Genomic DNA, 22509 nt, shown 5'->3' with positions numbered 1-22509 from the left:
AGTTTACTTGAATATATCGCCAGTTTGCTAGACCCTAACGCCTTTATATAGTTTATACTTTGTATGTGTAAAACTGAGATATGAAACGTTTAGTGTGGATAACAGGAACTATAAGTTTTCGAAGATTTAGCTCCCTTTAATTTCACGCTAAATGTTTGCGTCATCAACTCAAATTCCCCTTCCACAGGAAAACAACAATGGCAGATTCGTTTGACATAATATACGAAGAAGGGGTAGAGGAGATTTCAGATTCAGCATCAGTTCAAGATTACACCATAAATTTACCGGATCCTATAATAATCAGAGGTGCTGGAAATGTCACAATGTAAGATATCTTAGTTACTGTTTTATTATTACAACAAAATGTTAACAACAGAATTAGGAGCAAGGTAAACAAAGACTTTGTACAGGGAACTCAAACACGAGTTAATGGTGTACAGTTGTGGATTTCTGGTGAATAAATTGGGTTTTTCTCTCTCAAGTTTTGACACCCTCAATCAGTTAATTGATAGCCCATTTACTTTCTGTTTGAAAAAAAGGAACTGTATAAGCTAAATTCAGCAGGAAGAATTATTTGGTCTTTTAAATATTTTTAAAATCAATTATGAATTTAAACTAAACACCCAGGCTCAATTTTTGAATTGAATCGAAATCATTATAGTCTGTACAGTAGATAACAACTTCTTTTATTTTTAGCTTCTTCTTAAAAACTACAAGTCCAATTGAAACCATTTTTTTATATTTTTATATGAGGCATCTCTGTGGTAATTAAGAGGAATCTAAATTGTGAAATTCATGGCTCTACCAACCCCAGGGCACCACGGGTAGGGCCAAATATGCCCCAAAAAAAATGTTAATGTTGAAATCTCCAACACGTAACATTCCCCCTGTTATGGATGATGACTGCATATCTATGTAGATATACCATATAGTAAGGTGTTCAGTACTCTTCATAGTGTATCCTGCTTGCAAATTTGTAAGTTTATATGGATCGTCATCAAAAGCAGGAACAAAATTGTTATTCTTTAATGGTTACTCTTATAAATGGTTTTCTATATGATTTTTACTATCAAAAAGTCAAAGAGAAATGATGATGGACCAGACTGGGATTTGAACCCGGGCCCATTGAATCTCTAGTCAGGTGCTCTACCAACTGAGCTATCTGGCGCCGGTATTCTATCCGGTCTGACCGTCACAAGTCCAACAAAATGAAAGTTAATTCAGATAGTCTAACAGATTCAATGTTGACAGGTCTCCTGGTCCAGCATAAAAATTGTTCGACTTCTATGTCAAAACCAATTAATATTCATCCGATCTCTTCAGAATGAAAAAAGCCAAATTAAGGGCAGTTCAATATGAATGGCTAATTGCTACTTGAAATTATACTTGCATCTGAAGTGAAAGGTATAACAAAACAGTTTTTTAAATTGACTATGATTTGGGCAAGTAACTTATGATTTATTGGACGTTCAGCCTTTTGCAGCATTTGTGTCTTCAGGTCTATCAAATCATATTAATTGCCCTCATACCAAGTCAATAAATACATATCTTATATTTATAGTCGCTACCTATAAAACAATTTGTTTTGCCTCGGACTAGAATGTCTCGACGTCATTGGATGAATCGCGTCACGTGATTGCCTTATAAATTTCTTTACACGGCGGGCGTCAAAATTTATACGGCAACATGGCGGACGTAACATTATTTGAGCTGAATTTTTACACAAATGTTCAACCATACCTTGAATTTTTAAGCCCCAAAATATTTTAAAATATTTTAGAGTGACCCACCTTTGCCCGTGACATAGTGAAACGATTCTATATACAATAGCATTCAGGTTTGCTCAGACGACTGATGAAAAAGGTACAAAATTAGAGAATAAGCCTATGAATTTAATTGTTTTATATTATCTTTTGTTGTTTACCATACATATCAAACTTTAGGTCCTTGACAAAACAAAACACTAATTAGGTTTGTTACTGACTGTTTACAGAAATTTGTGGGGTCGGTAAAGTCCATAGAAGGCGAGGCGGAGCCTCGTCTTCTATGGACTTTACCCACCCCACAAATTTCTGTATACAGTATCAAACCTAATAAGTAATAATTTATAACATATACATTAATATTGAGAAATCCTTTTACCAGTGATAGGAGTGTGGTGTTGGACTTGAGACATGAGCATATGGTCTAATGGATTGTTCAAATGCTGTAAATAACATAGGTGGTTCAGGTTATATATTGATTCAATTTAAGTTGGAATTCTAAAATATTGTTCTCTGATTTTGCATATTTTGAACTTGGATTATTGATTGATATGACATCCTTTGAATTTTGAAAAGTATGGAAAATTTCTGTAATTATTAATTCAGTACCGGTATATCTATTTGAACTTGACTCGATCTAATTTCACCTTAATTAGAATTACTTCCTTTTGATCAGCTCACTCCACATTATCCTCCTGGATTTTTCTTTTTTTTTGGTAACTTACCAAATTTTTTTCAGTCAACAAAATTGTTGATATGTGGGGCAATAAGGAAAATAATCACCAGATGTTAACGTTACCAGAGCTTGACTCTTTAAAGGGAAATAATTCATGTTCGTGAGTAATAACATCTCTGACTAATCTCTAAGGAACCTAAACAGTATTTACAATTTTTTACAAGTGGTTGGGTTAACAATATGGCATTATTAGTGTGCCACTTATAAAGATAGATCACTGAAGCAAGGATTAGCAAGCTAGGACATTTGAGAGCTTTCAAAGAGCAGTGAAGATATTTATTTAGGAAAAAATGCTTACATTTACCATAATTAAAAAGGATTTCATAGAAGATTACTGTTGCAAAAAGAGCGCTTATGAATACACAGCACTGTAGGTGTTGAGGTTAACAGTGGCTGTTTAGGTTCAAAAATGGGCTTTTCGTTTAATTTTGTTTACTTTAGATGATGTCAATGAATATACCGTTAATGTGAATTGAAACGTTGACCAGAAGCCATATACATGTACATGCAGTATATACACAACCCCATGTATGATAAATTATTCATAGAATTTTTCCAATAAGACTGTACAGTGTGATGGCTATCAAACAGCCCTCGGTTAAGATCAATGGTGACACATGATCATGTAATGGTTTTGTCTTAATTCAAGTGAACAGCTGATAGTCTGGTATATACTAGATTAAACTGCCTTTTCTGTGTTATGTATACATTTGTTAACAATACATGTACCTTCAAACTTCATCTTTTTGGGGAAAATATCAGGCTCCCTTTAAAATCATTCACTGTAAGTTTGATTTTAAGAGAGAATCCATCAATGGTCACAGTTTCATACACATTATTTTTCTTTAGATTTGGCCTCAGCAACAGATTTGACACAGAATTTCCATCAGGTTTGGCAGCAAAGGTACAGAGAAATAAGTCTTTTTTAATTTAGTTAAGAGTAATATACTTGATTATGTTTTGATTCATTATACATGTATAATAAGTATATGTACTGTTACATGTGCTGTTATAGTAAAAAATTACTGATGGGACAAAATGTCACCATTTGTTAACTCCCTTTTAAAATACACATGCAATATTTCCTCTGATTTTGTCAATCATTGCGTGTTACGTTGACAGGTTGCTCCTGAGGAATATAAAGCTACGATATCGCGCCTGAACAGTATGCTGAAGAAGGCCCTCCCCGTGAACATCAAGTGGCTGTTCTGTGGCTGTATATGTTGTTGTTGTACCTTAGGTTGCTCCATGTGGCCAGTTGTCTGTCTCAGTAAACGAGTAAGTCATCATTAAACAGTAAACATGCAAGTCATCATTAAACAGTAAACGAATAAGTCGTCATTAAACAGTAAAAGTGTAAGTCGTCATTAAACAGTAAAAGTGTAAGTCGTCATTAAACAGTAAACGAATAAGTCGTCATTAAACAGTAAAAGTGTAAGTCGTCATTAAACAGTAAAAGTGTAAGTCGTCATTAAACAGTAAACGAATAAGTCGTCATTAAACAGTAAAAGTGTAAGTCGTCATTAAACAGTAAACGAATAAGTCGTCATTAAACAGTAAAAGTGTAAGTCGTCATTAAACAGTAAACAAGTAAGTCGTCATTAAACAGTAAACAAGTAAGTCGTCATTAAACAGTAAAAGTGTAAGTCGTCATTAAACAGTAAACGAATAAGTCGTCATTAAACAGTAAAAGTGTAAGTCGTCATTAAACAGTAAACAAGTAAGTCGTCATTAAACAGTAAAAGTGTAAGTCGTCATTAAACAGTAAAAGTGTAAGTCAATTGTCATTATAAATCCCTCCGAGACTTGCATCTATCATTAAAGATTAAAAAAATCTTGGAAGCATTTTCTATTTCAAGATTTAAAAATTAGGATATACCTGCAGTAATGTTTTTCTTATATCAATGCAGAGTTAAAATTTTATTGCCATACATGTATTGCCATTTTTTGTAGACCAAACATACTATAGAGAAAATATTAGATTGGGAAAACAGTCATTTATATAATAAGGTATGTAAACTCTTGATTAAAAAGTCTTATCTATATGGAGTACATGTTTTTATAAATAAAAATCTCTAAAATCATTCCACTGTTCTTTTTAAGAGCTTGATAAAAGTAAATGTTAGAAGTTTAAAGATTGTATAGAATATGTACATATCAGTACAAGTATTCATAGAATGCAATGGCATTCTTGGTGGAGAATACAGATCTCAGTTTGAATGGTGATATACTTGTAGCTTGGACTGAGGTGGAAGTTAAGTAAACAACGCTGTGATTCTAGTAGTATGATGGAATATGTGAGTTGCTATATCAATATTAAAATCAACATTTCAAAAAGGGACGTTAATTTTCCCCTTTTACCTCTGACTACTGTCATCAGTTTTCAATTCTTATTGTTATGCTTATGATGAAGTTTTCACGGCATATTGTTGAGATCAGTCAGAGGCTAGATCATTGTTTATCCTCCATAGCATTAAAGCATTTTATTCACCCATGCATGTTATTGTACAGTTGTAGAAACACATTTGAAGGAAAAAATTAATAGCAAGTGCAGTGATAGGGAATGTCCAATGAAACAAAAGATAAAGAAAATGACATAAAGCATGCACCCATGTTTATTCAGAAATTTATCCAGCAATTTATACCAGTAAAATCTGTCCACAAAACCTTCACTCTGATTAATTATTTTTCAGGTCCTTTTAATAGAATTTATCCCCAAGGTTCCTATATTCCGGCCAGACTGATGTAGGTCTAGACACACCAGCAGGAACAGACTCCTCGACATGAAAGCCTGTCTCCATCAGCTTTGCCATACTGTCAGGTCAACACAACTTGTTTTCTCTGCTGTGTTGATCCGATTTATTTTATCTTAGAATAGACTCTTCATACCAGTTTGGTAAATTTTCTTTTCGCTGAAACTATGTTGCACCATTATGGTTCATCTAGCAGAATAAGCAATAGTTTAAACAATGCAACTGTGTGAGTGGATGAGTGGCAGTAGTACTATTTAAATGCTTCTGATTTTGTGGTAGAGTGCTTGGTAACATATCTATACATGTATGTAATGAGTTCATTCTTTTTTCATTGTGTTTTCTTGCTTTTAAAAAGTCTTATGTATACAAGGTACATGAATTTATCAAAATAATTGAGTTATATTATTGTCAGGTTTTACAAGAAAGCGTGTCCCAGATTAAAGTTGTTGTCATTAATAACTACAGTACAATCAAAATGACCTACTTAGTAATATAGCCTGTTTATGTTGAATTTTATGATACTGTTCACATGTACATGAAGGTGATTTGAAAATGCATTTCATATTCTGTAAACTTTTATGTATTGGTGACTATATCAACTCTCCACGCAAAGTAGTTTTCCTTTGCACGCCTCTGGAAATGCCTGTTTGTATCAGCCATCAGTGATATTGTCAAGAGCACTGCCATTGTTCTGCTCAACCAAACAATAGGGTCTAAATTTTTGGTAGTTTATTTACCGGTAATTCCATTTTGGTACCTATCTTATACATTTCATTAATGATCCAACAGCTGTTTAAATGCTGATGTAGATATAATACTAATATGCTTTGATGACATTCAAAGTGTGTTTGTGACAGCTAGGAAATGTTCTCAGCTCAGTAAAACCAGAAGCTGAATCAGGTACTCTGATCAGCCCAGATAACTAATACAGGGGATGTACTGGCACTGAGTATCATTTAGGAGTACTACTATTTCTCTGTTTTTCTAGATAAATTTTTGCTCCAGTGATATTTGACTTCCACGCAATATGGGAATGTACAGTTGTTAATGAGCTGTGGGAAAAAATTGATAGCATAAATTTCGGATAAAAATTTAAATGCATACAATTCTAGCAATTAAAATTTGACAAAAAATCACCTCTTGGCAACTCTATAAAAAGAACAAGTCATTTTAAGCCCTATGTGAGTTATCTCCCTTATTCTAGTGTCATTGATCCTCAATTTTGAATGTTTTCGTTGTACAAATATTTCCTACTTCAGCATACTCCAAATGGATTTTAAGAATTCAACACTGTATGCCAATTTGTATACAACTTTAATGTGCTGTATATATCATTTCAATGTGGTTAATCTTGTGGCAAGACCAAATAAACATTCCATGACACTGCAATAAAGTTGCATTTATAGAATCATTTATACACATATCAAGCATTTATCTTTTCAGACAAGTACTCTACATAGCAATTGTTGGTGGGGTACTACCATAGTATGTATTGTATATTACTAATTTGCTTCTGGCTTCAGTGCATGTAATCAATGTTCTAATTTTCTAATGGGGGCAGGGGAGAGTGTAAAATTTATGCCATATACTAGTAACATTCTGAAATAACTTGAATACCGGTATGTTGAATGAATCCATGATTAACATTTTTTTTAAACATCATAAACAACCTCAACAGCAGAATTAACATTCCATAGTTTTTCATGATCATTGTTGTTGTATTTTATGCTAAAAACAATTAAATTTACTTGCCAGTAGTGTCAAGATATTAAGTACTCTTTGAATTTAGTCAAGTTTATTTTCATTATATTATCCCATGTCAATCTAACGTTATTTTAGAAATTGGATCCCTTTAATTTCATCCAGATTTAAAGTGTACCTATATCACTGAAGCCCCACCCTATTTTGAACGTGAGTGAACCTCTGTACCTAATCAATCCAGTTGTGTGATGTGGTTGATGAATCCTTAATAAACCCTTCCATATAGTCATGCAATAAATTGTATTGGGAGGTAATATTTGTATTGTTTTACAAAAACAATAAAAGAAGAATCCATTGATGTTGTTTACTGGTAGTTGGTTTCACTAACATTGTTCAAGCACAAGAAAAATAATGCAATTCTCTAACATAACAATTGCCTTGTCATTATAGAACATTGGAGTTTGATTTTGCAGATGCAACTTTAGACTTTATCGGGAATATCTCACTATTCTTGGGCCTTTTTCTTTTTATACCAAACCTTGGCACAATTCTTATGGTTATTTTGTGAAGCAAGCAGTTCAGTGTGCATTCCATTTATGTATCATTTACATGTATAATGATATGAAAATGTTGAATGAATTAATTGTGAATACAAAGCAAGTTCAATTGTACTAAAGGAACATTGTATACCATAATTCATCAAATTACTTACACTTGTTGAAAAGCTGTGTACAAGAAAAATTATAATTTATAGGAAATACTGAAACTGATTTTGTTTTTTTCTGAATTTGTAATTTAAATACATGTATTAAAATAAATTGATAATTTTTAATAAATGTTATTTATATTAAAGTGTGAACTTAGCTTTTAATTTTTGAAAATAAAAAACAAATTATCTGGAATTGAATTTTTAATTTCTCTTCTTTAATATGCCAATACATGCAACCAGTAATATATATTGTTTTGATACAAATATAGAAACATAACAATTATCAGTACAAACCCATTATAAGCTACCTCAAATTATCATTTTTGAAAAAATAGATGTGTGAATGGGGGTGTGATTTGTACTTTGGAAGAACTTCATCCATTTGTAGTGCTGCAACAAATACATGTACATAGAGTTTTCTTCTTCTGAGTATGAGAGTTTTTCATTTTCATTGCTAATAAAGATGTGTGTGATTTTTCTCATGCAATGTATATTGTATAATTCATTTTGAATAAAATGCATTTTGATCTACAATTACAGTGTAAATGTCTATGTTTGATTGAACAACAATGCAGTTTAGAAAACTGTTAATTAGTGAAAGAGTTTAAAGCTGGTGATGAGAAGAGAGATGTACTGTCTGTAGGTTTCTGACAATGTAATACAATGTACATGTACACGTCAAAAAGATCCCAATCAAAAGAGAAACGCTAGTCCATAATTGATTTGTTTGATAGTCTCAAAACAATTTAAATAATATACAGGTAGATGTAAATTACAAATGTGTACCCATGAACATAAATATATCAATTGCACGCAGTGTCTATTTTGACACTAGGTGTAAATACCATGTTAATTTTCTGCATATTTTAATACAGATAATTACATGTTGCTCAGAATTATGATTTGGGTGTTGAAAGCATGAAAGCAAATTTAACGATGGAGAATTGAAAAGAGTATGAAAAAGTTGTAATAGATGGCACATCTGTGTATATAGGTGTGGACAAATTAGAGTTCATGGTGTGAAGATCCAACATTTGCTCTACATTTTCAGTGGTTTGACCCTGTAGTTCTGAAGCATTTTGGTCCCTATTCTCTACACAAAATGATACACAAGTTGTACATAACTTACAGCTGTCAAAATCCTAGGTATGAGCAATTGCGACAAGAGCACTGAAGTATACACACACTACACAAGTAAATGTGTTCAACATACCAGACTCTTGATTTTAAAACAGAAAACTATTGGTATTTGTTTTCGACCTCAACATTGTCTACAGAACAATATGACATACTCAAAATGACATTTCCACCAAAATGTTGTCTTTTAATCTAGTACATTTTTTCTCATTTAAAATCACTTGCAGCATACAGATCGTATGTTTAATAATCCTACAAGTTGATAAGCTTAACACTGTTTCTACAGCAGGTTGTCCGAGCTGTCCAGGCCCTAAGCCACTGCTGTAATAACAATGATACAATCACATCCAGCTGCTGGTAAAACATTTCAACTTCCAAAGGATACTCCGTCAATAATTACCATAGTGCTGCACCCTGAAATAGAGTTTGAGACCTGTGAAGTCAACATGATACATGACTTACTACTAGTAATAAACTATTAACTATTATAATTGATCGGACATTTCTTGCACTTCCTCTTCAAACAGTACCAACTTGCACCTAATGAATCCAGGAAGAAGACCCAAAGGCTTACTTTGGACCTCTTACTTCTGGTTTGTGATGACCAATAAATAATTAAAACAGTAGCACTATAAGCTATATGTAACTTCAAGCCCATGCTGGATGCACTATATATTAATTTTGAAAATTTGCGTCCAATCAACACGGACAAAAACTCCACTTTTACAGCAAATTCTATATCTACCACTCAAATTATACACCTGAAGTTTCAGACTATCATACCAACCTGTAAAGAAGGGCAGATCCTCTGTGTGTCCCTATTGAGAAATAACCACTGTTCAGAGAAAAATCCATACAGGTTGGAATTCGCAAACTATCTACTTTTCTCTCAGGAAAGTTGGAAAATACAGTCATTGAAGGAACATGTACCTGAGTAAAATTAAAATCAGAATCAGAATGCAAGTCTTGTTTTTGTAGCTTCACAGGAGGCCTCACAGAAATGTATATAGTATCAGGGTTGTCTCTAAAAATTGACGTAGAAGGAGGAAATGAAAAAGTAGAAGGGGGGTCTGGGGGTCTTGCTTATAGCTACATTGTGTTGGAAATGCAAAAATAGCTGGGTAATTAAGGCATTATAGGCGGGGGAATTTTCCGTCTCCCGGGTCTTAGAGACAACCCTGAGTATCGACATCAACCATAAGGAACGGTGTTACATAATGGATTTCACATAAGATAACTGGTATAAAATAAGTAAAGCCACAAAACACAAAATGAAAGAAAAGAGGATGTACAGCTGATAACAAATAAAGGAAATCTTACAAGTTTAACAGCTTTCTCTGCATAAAAGGATGATATCGCTAGAATCTCTGATGAGCAGTTAAACAGTGCATGGGTACAGGGTGTGGTCAGATTCATGATAGCCTTCACTGGGGTGGGGGACCTAGAGCTCAGTATCGTCTGTGTATCATAAATATTCACGACTCCGCTGTAAGACCTGAAAAATTTCAACAACAAGTTGTTTATCAATACCGATTATTAGTCAAATGGCACAGAAAAGCATTGCAACATACATATATACATGTACATTTACAATGTACATTGTAGTCCCTGTTTTAATTAATAGATGCTGAGTACATGTATATTGAGAAACAAGCTTTAAAATTTTTTAAACTTCTGGACTAACCCACAAGCCAGGTATTGGCCATTTGGAGATAATGCAATAGACGTTCCTTTTGTACAACCTTCATCATAGAAGCGGTGTATACAGTCTCTTCTATCTAAATCCCAGATGTACACATCCCCTTCAACTGAAAATAAATATACTCAGTACATAAAAAATATATCAATATCAAATAATTCATTTTAGACAGAATTCTGTCAGATGTGAAACTCAATGCATACCTATACTTTCTACATTGAACACCAGTTACTATTCCCTTTCTGCTGTGTACATGTATGTATATCTACCGTAAAGTACAGTAAAACACGTTTATAGTGAACACGCTTATAACGAATTGAAGCTTATAGCCATTTTCATTCTTCATGGATTTTAAACATATTGTGAAGCAAAAGGATATAACGAATTAGGTTTATAAGAAAGCAAAATCGCCCGTCCCTGGCACTTTATTATAAACATGTTTATTGAATATATGTACTAAGTGCAATAAAAAGATACTGATAATTTATGGGGGCCAATTTTTATCTATTACAAAATTTTTACAGACTCAATAAATTAATTGCCTGAATATATCAAGATTGCATTTTATAATTCAGTGATAATTTAGTGAAGATGAAGATTTCTGGTAGCTCTACGGTAAATTCTGATAATGTCATTAATGTTTGTGAGCATCAGTGAGTGAAATTTTTGCATACCTGTAATTTAGCATGTCATCAACCAAATCACTTGGGGTACTTAATGACCTACCTCCATGGGAGTACATTCGTTGTCCATCTTTAGAAAATGCTATGTCTTTTACTTCACCATTCATACTGAGAGTGTGAATCCATTCCTTGGACTGAAAGATTGTAAATTTCATGTATATGAATGCATTATTTTTTATTGTGCAGTTTTAAAAATTACATTCCGTTAAACCTGTAAGAAAGAAATATCCATGACACAAAACCTTCAATTCAGCTGGCTGAACTAAAAGGGAATATACATTGTACATGTATTTTCAATCTTACCTTTGCAGAGAGGAGATGCATTCCTCCATTTTTTCCCAGAAATACTATAAATCTACCATCTGGTGAAACCCTAAATTTTTTCATCATTTTCTCCTCTAAACCTTTAATCACAATGAAAAATGCTTCAAAGTTAATGTACTGTATTACAGAGAAATTATTAAACAATGTACCTCAAAGAGGTCCACATACAATGAAATTGGCATCATGTAAATGCTATAATGGAGATATCAAAATTTAGCATAATCAATAATTAGGAAATGCATAACAAATACTTATCATTTCACTTTAAGAAATTGTGATTTCAACTATGGTATAACATGTACATGAAATACCAGGGTATATTATTCTTTAACATTACATACTAGTACATGTACAATATTGGTATCTTTCTCAAAATCCAGTTTATAATGCTAATGTTTACAGAAAATGCATAGAATAACAATCCTTTACTTTGTGGCGCAGATAAACAATTTAAAATTACATTAAAAGCAAACCTTTAATCTTCGGAACATTTACAATTTTCCCAGCCATCATGTCATAATATTGAAAGTTTTTGAATCTTGACCCCATGATAACTTCCAGACCATCTGAGCTAAAGTGAGCACAGTGAATTGGGAAACCATCAAGGAACACACTCTGGATCTTGGGGTTAAGCTTGCCATCAACCTGCAAGGTCAAGATAGAGAGATATTTTTGAGTATTGATATATCACATGTATTTCAATCAGTTTTTGGAGAGTTTTTGCTATACAACTGGTTTTATTACATGTTTTGGGATTTCAGATTTAAGGTAGTATATGAAAAACCTCCAAATTGTGACATACTTCCTATCGTAATAAACTATGCACTTTATGAGTTCAAATCCTAATGGGACTTTCAAAACTTTTACCTTTCCAAAAATTTTTAAAACACATTTTTTGGTCAAATATTGTAAAATTTGAAAACTCCAAACCAGTGAAAGCATTATGATTATGATGTTCTTTTATTTATCCACTTTATTGTCAACAGTTGTCCCATACACCTTAAAACTAATCTTTAAAGACTTCATTTAATACTGTACCTGAAACAGACTCAATGTATAATTCATCCCCGCAGTGAGAATCACCTGAGCTGTAGGGTGGAACTCTACTGATTTCAGTTTACTCTGGAAAACATAAAATACATCTGGATTAACTAGTATACCATTAAACTTCCAAAATTTTTTTTATTTCATTCATCTTACCTACCGGTATGTAAGTTACTTAAAAGAAAAAATAAACTTTCCCAAAATAACTATCTGATCTTGACTGGCACAACAATCACATTATACATATATGTATGTACACTTCATCCAAAAGCGAAATACAGGTAGTCAGTTTATTAACCTTACAAAATTTATCAAAGTATATCTCAGAACTAATACCGCAATTACTCTTTCTGATAAGGAAAAGGAAACAAAATTAGTTAAGTAAAACATTTTTTTTTATGCAGACTCCTTACTTCTGATGGTTGTTCTTTGTTAGCATCAGTACACTGTTTGAGATCAATTAGACCTTTTGGTAATGAAGACGATGTTACTAGATAGTTTCCTGTTTTTTGTAATAAATCATCTACATCGCTGTCGTCTGAAATTCAAAAAGAAATTAGATCCCTTTCTCAAATAAAAATATATAAAGCAGTAAATGTTATCAAATTATTCTTATAAACACTGTATTTTTTTTATTAACAAAGAGAATGATCATTTGGCATATTCTTTAACCAATGTTAACATACATAAGATGGTATTGTATTTATTTCTATTCTGAATACTGGTAGATTTTAAAAGCTGATACCAAATTAACATACCATCAGATGATTGGACTTTCTCAGATGGCAACTTTGCCCAATTTGGAGCAGCAGATACCTTCTCAAATCTATGCACACAGAAAAAACAATCAGAATTACCTGACTACGTTCCAAACACTACAGAAAACTTAATGAAAATATTTGGACTCAATAAATTGTTAAAATCTTAAAAAATGTTTGTATTGCATACTCTGTCTTCAGTCTGGAGGTGTACTGGTCTGTTTTTATTTTACTTTCGCCTCCTCTTCTGATTAAGTCATATCTTCTTTCCTTTGTTATTTGAACACTGAATAATGAAAGACAATGCTTTTTAGTCACATAAACTTTCCGTATTTGAAATAACACAACTTTTTTTTTCAAGAATACAGTGTTGTTATTATAAATTAAAAAGAATTCACCTTTATCAACATGATACTATTCATCAAATATATTTGATAATGAGAACATGTTATTTAATTAATATAACTTAAATTACATTAATGAAAAAGATAATTAAGTTACGACTTTCTTCTTCACATGTTACTTAGCAAGTTATCAACTGAATACCTTCCCCTGACATCATCATCATCATTCCATACTGGTACTTTTTTCTTTGGTGGTAGCCGCTTCTTCTTAGAATGGGATTCATCCTCTACCTAAAGGTGTATGAAACTAAAAGAATTAAACATGCTTTTGGTATTTTTAAATTGTCATTTGTAGCTGCAATAATGAAGCCCTCTCAGTATCAAGACTTTTATTACAGTGTAAACAACTGTATGGAAAGTTTTCACTACTTAAAAGAGTACAAAAAGCTGAGGTAAACTGGTATAAACAATTTTTAAAACTTAATGCGTTCCGATCATATAGTTAGCTTAGTACATTTTTTTTTTCATAAAGATACACCATTAAAACAAAATTTTGTTCTAAAAATTGTATGTTACAGTAGAAAAAGCTCGCCTTTTTAGAGACTTCTTCCAAACTTTGTAGCACATCACTATCTCCGCCTAAAACAAGTTTTTCTAAATGCTCCTCTTCAGCCTTTTTACTTTTTCTTTTGCTGCCTAACGGAACATTAGCTTTTTCATCCTTAAGTGATTCTTTGACATGTGTTGTCGGAGAATTGACTACAGTATTTCTTTTCCTTCGCAACATAACGTCGAAACTTCACACATGTTCTATAATATCTTCAGTGTTAACATATTGCTTCTAAAGATATTAAAAATTTTCTTGATTTAAAACATTTTGCGCACCCATCAATTACAAACTAGTTTCTGGATCAAACTGTAAGGATATTCCGGGAAAATTTTGAGACATTTATTGCAAATGTTTCACCTTAATTTTACAACCATAAAATATTTTTCTGCTTTTTATTTAACTAAATGTTGATTATTAAGACGAATGATTAACAAAAATATTTGTATCGATATTTTCACGTAGATATCTATTCCGGATATCAACATCATGACCATACTTATTCAAAATGGCGGTGTTCATGCAGTTACAGAAGGTGAATTGAAAATAATATTGTATTGTACATAACATGGTTTGCAAACGGCTTGGGGTAAAATGCTGACGATGGATCCTCCATATTGGAGGGTCCATAGTGGAGGGGGTGGAGCTTGGTGTGTCATTCTTAATTCTTAAAGAGTCCGTTTGATCTGTCATTCCGCCATAACATTGTTTTATTTATATGACTTTTAAACACAGGCACATAAAACTCCCATCCCCCAATTCAAATTTGCTCATTATATGCAATGAATATCATGAAAAAAAAAGGATTTTATATCTGTGTAATTGTTGAAATTAATAATGACAGTCAATGGATAATGTTCTTTTGGATCTATTAATTAATTAACATTTGTTGCTCAGGGAAACAAAAAAATCTCTCAACATTGAGGTGAGTTAACTTCCTGTTCCCAGTTTCACTGGAATCAGAATAATTGTTACACAAAGTTCATTTGAAGTTGCCAAAATCATTAAATGTTAGAACCCCCCCCCCCCTTTTTTTAAATTTCTAATAAATAATATGTTTTAGCTATTAGGTGCATGATGAAATTGGAATGACAGATCAAACGGACTCTGAATTAAGATTGACACACCAAGCTCCACCCCTTCCACATTGGACCCTCCAAAGTGGAGGGTCCATCGTCAGCATTTTACCCCAAGCCTTTGCAAACTGATTCAGTAGTTAATGTAAACAGAATTTAAACCGTGCCCTTATTTGAGTATGCAGTTTACTTCTATTGTCTTGTCTATGGGACCTTGGCGAAGGTTTAAAAAATAGTCATGTAACGTTATAGCTGCAGAACTGAAGCTCCACGGGAAATTCGGGTTGACGGACCAAGGAATTACAGTTCCATCCATACAAAAATGTACATTTATTGCGCACTAAAAGCTGCGCTCGGCTTTGGTCATTTTGAACTTATTGAACTAAATTAGGATTATATTCAGTAAATATTTAACTAAAATTCCTTAGATATCTTTAATAGTAATACTACTGCTTCACCACTTTGCTTGCCTCAAACGTTTCTTTAGATAGAATGTTCTATCGTCATAATGACAGATGTCCTACGGACCCGGTTTAACGATAGAATTCGTCCCATAAACTCGCTTTGTAGCAAATAAGAAAAAATATATCGAGTTGTATCTCACCTAAATTTTCATATGATTAGTCTCAAATACCTACAATGTTATAATCACATTTTACCACATTAACTGTTTTTGCAATGAAATCACTGCCACTTTTAACATCACGTTTGAAAACATGCTGTTTACAGTCGCCATATGTTAATGATAAAATCCAAGACATTCCGAGTGCGATTTCCTACTAAATGTCAGGCAAATTCAAACGTGTGTATTAACAAAATGCCTTGGTACGACTCATTAAATGGATATTTTGTGGACTTAACTACATATGCATGTTCTAAAAGGTTTAAATTGTAATGTGTAAAAATATGTTTTCCTCCTGCAGATCATTTTTAACAGACTTAAAAAAAGTTAAAATCGACGTGAAGCAGGTCCGCTTCGCGGCTGCTATATTGCAATTATATGGGACAAATTCTTACTGTGACCTGAGCGTAGCCTGGTCACGGTAAGATTATTCTTTCTAATGTTTCCTAACCCCCTACCCAACCTTGAATAGTGAAGAATGTTAATTTCATGTTTAGATCATGAGTCACCATTTTTACCTGTAAATAAACCACACCATTTTACTTTATGGCGCAGGTTGGATGTTTAAGGAGGAATCAAGTCAAACAGACTTGTACCCAAACAGACTCATAATCCATTTGTCAAGCAGTAAAATACTAAATAATGATACTTGGATTGTAAATATAACAGATAAGCTGTGTAGATTAGGTTATGATATAATTACAATTATTAAGAAATTATGAGATAAATGAATGTAGGTTTTTGATAATATAATGTCATCTCCTATAAGTTTGCCAAATATGAAGGTTCTTATATCATCATTTGATACAAAATTTCTGTTAACATTGTACATATAATCGTAATTATATTGACAAATCTAAAAATTCTTCTCCCCCTCTGAAGGCATGCATAATATTATAATTCAAGTCTTTTCTACTCAGATTATTTAATTACAAGTCTGTTTGGGTACGAGTCCGTTTGGTTACGAGTTGACTGTAATTCTTCAAGGAGTCTCGGGGGAAAATGTTTTAAATAAATTATTTCCTTCAATTTTTTTCCAGTGAAAGGTCAACTTATAAGTTACAAACATAGTAAGATTTTTTTTTGAATTTTCAGCAATGGAAAGTTAATGTATAAGTTAAATTTTTGCCTAATTTAAAAAAAAAAATGGAGCAAAGAGTTTTTATGCTATCTGCCCTCATAGTTGGGTCCTTCAAAAAGTGTCTTGCCAGCCATTTTACTTATGGGATGGTATAGAATAAAAGGATGTTTACAAATCAAATCTTATTTTATTTGTATTAAATGGATAAAAAAATACCTTTCCACTAACACAAAACATCATCGGATCACACAGATGTTTTTATTTTGCAAATTATGTTTTTCATTTTATTGCATATGTTCTTATTTTCGGTAAAAATGGTATTTATAAAGGTAAATATGGCAAAGATTAAGTAAATGCAAAAATAGGTGTAATATTTGGATATTCATTTTTGGTGAATCTACCTAGGGGCCATATGGCACAATATCCTTTGAACGCCCATGTAAATCCAGTGTTGCTCGGTGAGCGATGTGGCCCATTGGGCCTCTTGTAATAATTTCTGACGCTGCAATGAAAACTGCACGACATTTATTTTTGTCAATTGTAACGTCAAAGTTTCAACTGACGTAATCGTAAGGCGTTGACTGTGTGTCAATGTCAATTTTGAACAAGCAGCGAAATGATTAAAATACTTCTGAACATTATTCTAAGGACTCATTTCAATAAAGATATTTTTTATGATAAGTAATTTTTTAAGATAAAAACATTATTTACATGATCACCTGCATATTTGTCAATTTTAATCTGCATGGCTACAACAGTTTCACTAAGAGCAAAGGAATATGATTGTCATGCACATCAATGTTTACAAAATTCACTTGGTACTGTACATGAAAATTTACTGCAGCTGATTGTACATGAACAGTAATGCGTAATTATTAGTGCGATATTTGTTTGGCATGTATAAATTCAGATAACAATCAGTATGCTATTTTAGATTGTGTGCCCCAACTGATCATTTGATATTTTTATTCTTAAATTATTTGTTTTGCCAATTCTTATCGTTCTGTTTAACTTCATTCTGCATAAATGGTTGATTGATTATTTGTAGGCTTCAAGTCAGCTGTTTGAACGATTTTTACCTCAGAAGTTATTTGTGAGGTACAAGTTCAGAAACAAGGTGGCAATAAGGAGAAACAAGAAGAGAAAAGAAGACATGTCTTGGGCAGCAGAACTGTTAAACTACAGAAATAATGTGGCGAACAAGCAGCACGAACCATCACCACTCCACCTGGTCACCAAAATCAAACCCATGTATGGACGACCAAAGAGTGAGAAGGAAACGCTCATATCACTGGGATTTACAAAAGATGTAAGTAGGATTTTTTTATCTTTCTTTATGTATAATCTGCTAAAAAGAAAATTGAAGTTGAACCAGTAAGTAACCTGAATAACTCTGCTTGCCTCTTTAGTTCACATCTTTATATCATAAATTTTAAGATGTTTGTTCACTAGTTGGAAAGATAAACGATTGTTAGACTCTTTGATATATTCATTGCAGGGAATTGAAAGGAATCAATATTGCCAAATCACAGGTGCATGAAGACAGAACCCCCCCCCCCCCCCATTCCCCTTCCCACCCCACCCCACCCCTAAATTTGGACCTCAGGTTATTTGTCTCTCCTTTTTGTGAAAGAAATTCATTTACCGGTATATATCTCCAATTAGCACGAGTTGATATTATTGCAGTAAATATATCTCTTTGACTTTGCTTTCTCTTGTAATCCTATTAAACCATGTCATAGGAGTTTTTGGAAGACAATGAATGTAATTTAGACAGAAATCAACATCATTCAGTGCTGTAATTTACACTCATGTAGGATAAAATCTGAGGAATCGTTTTGCGCGCCAGTACATGTAAACAGATCTTCTCAGATGTTATGGTACCATAGTGACAGAAAGATGTTTACTGCCATCACAGTTACCTAGCGGAGTGGCATCCCTTTCTTCCTTTTATGTGAAGGTTGGGAGTGTATTACATAAATCGATTATTTTCCATTTATTTTCGGATACCAGTACATGTATTTGGAAAGGGACATGTTCTTTATATGATATTTCTATCAAAAGGAGAATCAACTACCCCTTGGGTCTAAATTGGGGACTGGGGTGTGGTCCAGTCCTCATGCACCTGTGTGCCAAACGACATTTTTACTTTTAATTAGAAAATTTTGCCAAATATAGTTTTGAGAAGGCTGCTGAAGCCTTTTATATTTTTTTTATTTTTTTTTGTAAATTGCCCACACAGTTCTTGCTTAACAACATGAATAATATAAATGATGTTAATATTAGCATTTTCACCTGTGTAAACACCCAGTTCTCATGCAAGTGCCTTCTGTGACATGCCTTTTTATTAAAAAATCGGTTAAATGCGAATTGTGATATGCTTTGTTGCTTACCACCTTGCAGTATCAAGATTAGCAAACATTGAAAAAAGAATGAATAATTTGGTAAAAATGAATTAGAGTAAGGGATATCATTCACTGCCTTTAAAAACATTAAATTATGTGAAATATCTAAGTTTGCTTTTTGAGACAATTTATTGGGAGTGCTTTAATATGAAGATGCTTGAGGTCTTTCTATTGTCGCATGACGTCATCAGGAGCATTCTGGACTAATTTACCGTTATCAGCTTAAATATTAGTGTAATATGATTATTGGTTTTGGTGATATTTATTCATTTCTAGAAGTATTCTGCACATTTCAAGTTATTTAAGGTGAAATAACAATTATATTTAACAATTTAGATAGTTGTTTTAGATGGAATCGCAGAATTCAATGAAAAACTGGCAAAACCGTATCAGACAATCATGTACATACACTATATTTTAACATTTTAACCCCGCATGGTAATTTTTTCTTTGCAGATTTTGATAAGATATTTAATAATTTACAAATGTAGCAACTTTTAGTGGGTTTGAACCATTATTAAAAAAAATGCAGACATTTTATTGTGCCAAACTGTATTTTTAAGGTTGAAAAATTGAAAATGCCATAATATACATGCAAGATATAATGACCTTGAATTGATAATAAAAACATGATTAACTTCAGTAGGATTTGCTTTTATATATGGAAATTGGGGGGGGAAATTATATAATGTTTAACTGGGGAGCAGTCGTCACTCTAAGTGCACTGATAGTGTACCTGTGTTAGTTCCTACAGCAGGAAAAATATATTTGCAACATACCCATATTTTAGTTCAATTTAATTGTTTAAATATTGGTCTTCAAATTTAAACAACAATTACAAAGATTAAACCATAAAAACATCAAGGGTGAAGAAAACTTGAATATAGAAATATGGTGATAAGATAAATGTGAGTGGATTGACTTTGTGTTCTATAATGTTTTTTTTAAATAAAAACTCATTGTCCTTTTAAAAAAAAGAATGTACTCATTAATCATGTTATTAGTGAGAAAAAAATCAATATTCCATTGTGAACTGCTATATTTTTATGCATTTTTTATGTTGGGTGTTATGCCTTATTTTCATTACACAATAACAAGCTTGTAAGAGAGTAATTATCTTTTTATAAGTCTACAGCTGGGATAAAGTGTGGCCCCAATTTAGGGTGGGACATATCTTTCACTGAAAAAAGAATGCCTGATTTCTAATTGAGTTTGGGTAGGTCTAAAATCCTATTTTATGCTACCAAATGAATTAAATTTGGTAAGATCACTTTGAGAGCTGTAAGTAAGTTAGACTGTCTAAAATCACTTTGAGAGCTAGTATTGTTAGATCTATTGAGATCACTTTGAGAGCTAGTATTGTTAGATCTATTGAGAAATATCAAGAATACTTTGAGAGCTAGTATTGTTAGATCTATTGAGAAATATCAAGAATACTTTGAGAGCTAGTATTGTTAGATCTATTGAGATCACTTTGAGAGCTAGTATTGTTAGATCTATTGAGATCACTTTGAGAGCTAGTATTGTTAGATCTATTGAGATCACTTTGAGAGCTAGTATTGTTAGATCTATTGAGAAATATCAAGAATACTTTGAGAGCTAGTATTGTTAGATCTATTGAGAAAGATCAAGAACACTTTGAGAGCTAGTATTTTTAGATCTATTGAGATCTATCGAGATCACTTTGAGAGCTAGTATTGTTAGATCTATTGAGAAATATCAAGAACATTTTGAGAGCTAGTATTTATAGATCTATTGAGATCTATCGAGATCACTTTGAGAGCTAGTATTGTTAGATCTATTGAGATCTATTGAGATCACTTTGAGAGCTAGAATTGTTATATCTATTGAGATCACTTTGAGAGCTAGTATTATTAGATCTATTGAGATCTATCGCAATCACTTTGAGAGCTTGTATTGTTAGATTTAATGAGATCACTTTGAGATCTGGTAAGTCAGAGGTATTCAGATATCTTTATGAGCTTGTAAGTTAGACCTAATGAAACAGTTTTATGAGTTTGTTAATTAGATATATTGTAAATTTACCATTAGCTCTTCACAAAGTTAATGTAGATATAGATTACAGTATCAGCTCTATTAAATAATTTACAAAAGTATGCTTTTGCTTTGCTTTCAGTCTGATCACAAGGGACCTAAGTCGGTGATTCTGAAGAACACCCCATGTGTCAACAACCAGCTGATGGCGGTCAAGCATCTCTTGAGAATCACGCCAATCACGTTCCCATACGGAGTGCCAAAAAGCGAGGAGGACTTAGAGCACAGCTGTCTTAACGATAATGGAGAATTTGTCATAGTGAAAAATGTTACCCCAAGAAACGAACTTGAAATGTTACAGGTGGCCCCCAAAACTCCGACTGTGTGGGATATGGATTCTGAAACCATCAAGAAACACACAGACAAGATCAAGGAGGATAAGAGTCTGCATGAGGAGTTCTTTACAGTGGATCCGGTGTATAAGATGAACCAGGATGGAAAGGAGTTTAGATACTTTGGTGATAAGTCTGACAATGGTATTAAACATTTTAATGAACGCATTAACCATACTGATGGCTCAAAGACTGATTAGCTGTCGCTGCATTGTTTAGTGAAATAAAATCTGATGGAGTTTGTAGAGAGTTTTGGGGTTTTTTTTAGCTTACCTGAGCTATAAAGTGCTATATTTAGCTTCATGGATAAATTTGTCCAAATTGTTTTGTTTTTATAAATCACATTTTCTCTGGATCCACATAGTGTATACATAGTTAAAGTCATATATCTGAAGTTTAGAAGGTTAAACAATTTTTGAGTCCATATATTTTTACAGCTGTTAAGTTCATTAGGTATAGAATGTGCTATTTTCCTCACAGTAAATGTTAATGCAAGAACTGATTCAAATTTTGTTTTCCTGTAATTTGATTGGTTGCCAATTTCTTAACACTGAACTGTTCTGTTTAGATCCAGCAACATACATGCCAGTACAGCAAATTATTATGACACTCATTCGCTGGCTGAAAATCCGTTAGCCCTTGACAAAAACTATTTTTTAAGGCAAGCCCTTGGGCAAAAC

At 32.7% G+C, this 22509-nt stretch overlaps 3 protein-coding genes across 3 annotated transcripts; 2 read left to right on the top strand and 1 right to left on the bottom strand.

The window, feature by feature from the left end:
• Nucleotides 1–110: 110 nt before the first annotated feature.
• LOC105327404 (cysteine-rich hydrophobic domain-containing protein 2) lies at nt 111–8196 on the top strand. The gene is made up of 6 exons (XM_066077147.1): nt 111–325; nt 3349–3403; nt 3622–3777; nt 4453–4509; nt 4737–4796; nt 5193–8196. Exons 1-6 carry the CDS (start codon nt 198–200, stop codon nt 5241–5243), a joined length of 507 nt encoding a protein of 168 aa, XP_065933219.1. The 5' UTR covers nt 111–197; the 3' UTR covers nt 5244–8196.
• LOC105327414 (U3 small nucleolar RNA-associated protein 18 homolog) lies at nt 6116–14457 on the bottom strand. Its single transcript, XM_020066875.3, has 13 exons — nt 14244–14457; nt 13854–13942; nt 13498–13593; nt 13308–13375; nt 12963–13087; nt 12544–12627; nt 11979–12150; nt 11485–11585; nt 11225–11315; nt 10484–10607; nt 10120–10294; nt 9587–9729; nt 6116–9213 (listed from the first exon to the last, which is right to left on the bottom strand). Exons 1-13 carry the CDS (start codon nt 14436–14438, stop codon nt 9189–9191), a joined length of 1488 nt encoding a protein of 495 aa, XP_019922434.3. The 5' UTR covers nt 14439–14457; the 3' UTR covers nt 6116–9188.
• Nucleotides 14458–14738: 281 nt separating this feature from the next.
• LOC105327405 (large ribosomal subunit protein uL30m) lies at nt 14739–22074 on the top strand. Its single transcript, XM_011427869.4, has 3 exons — nt 14739–14793; nt 18086–18346; nt 21580–22074. Exons 1-3 carry the CDS (start codon nt 14767–14769, stop codon nt 22027–22029), a joined length of 738 nt encoding a protein of 245 aa, XP_011426171.1. The 5' UTR covers nt 14739–14766; the 3' UTR covers nt 22030–22074.
• The last annotated feature ends 435 nt before the right edge of the window (nt 22075–22509 follow it).

The sequence above is a fragment of the Magallana gigas genome, chromosome 2 (genome assembly GCF_963853765.1).
Source record: "Magallana gigas chromosome 2, xbMagGiga1.1, whole genome shotgun sequence".
Lineage (NCBI taxonomy): Eukaryota > Metazoa > Mollusca > Bivalvia > Ostreida > Ostreidae > Magallana > Magallana gigas.
The sequence above is the reverse complement of the archived record's forward strand: the minus strand, read 5'-3'. Positions and strand labels throughout refer to the sequence as shown.

What these genes read in the sequence shown, in the direction of transcription:
- LOC105327404 (XM_066077147.1), top strand. Translation starts at nt 198, where the DNA reads ATGGCAGATTCGTTTGACATAATATACGAAGAAGGGGTAGAGGAGATT. An exon ending in CATCAGGTTTGGCAGCAAAG is followed by an intron (nt 3,404 to 3,621) that starts GTACAGAGAAAT and finishes TTACGTTGACAG; the next exon opens with GTTGCTCCTGAGGAATATAA. An exon ending in TTGTCTGTCTCAGTAAACGA is followed by an intron (nt 3,778 to 4,452) that starts GTAAGTCATCAT and finishes CATTTTTTGTAG; the next exon opens with ACCAAACATACTATAGAGAA.
- LOC105327414 (XM_020066875.3), bottom strand. Translation starts at nt 14,438, where the DNA reads ATGTTGCGAAGGAAAAGAAATACTGTAGTCAATTCTCCGACAACACAT. An exon ending in ACAAAGAACAACCATCAGAA is followed by an intron (nt 12,628 to 12,962) that starts GTAAGGAGTCTG and finishes TATGTTTTCCAG; the next exon opens with AGTAAACTGAAATCAGTAGA. An exon ending in ACGAATGTACTCCCATGGAG is followed by an intron (nt 10,608 to 11,224) that starts GTAGGTCATTAA and finishes ATTTATTTTCAG; the next exon opens with TTGAAGGGGATGTGTACATC.
- LOC105327405 (XM_011427869.4), top strand. Translation starts at nt 14,767, where the DNA reads ATGGCGGTGTTCATGCAGTTACAGAAG. An exon ending in TGTTCATGCAGTTACAGAAG is followed by an intron (nt 14,794 to 18,085) that starts GTGAATTGAAAA and finishes GATTATTTGTAG; the next exon opens with GCTTCAAGTCAGCTGTTTGA. An exon ending in CACTGGGATTTACAAAAGAT is followed by an intron (nt 18,347 to 21,579) that starts GTAAGTAGGATT and finishes CTTTGCTTTCAG; the next exon opens with TCTGATCACAAGGGACCTAA.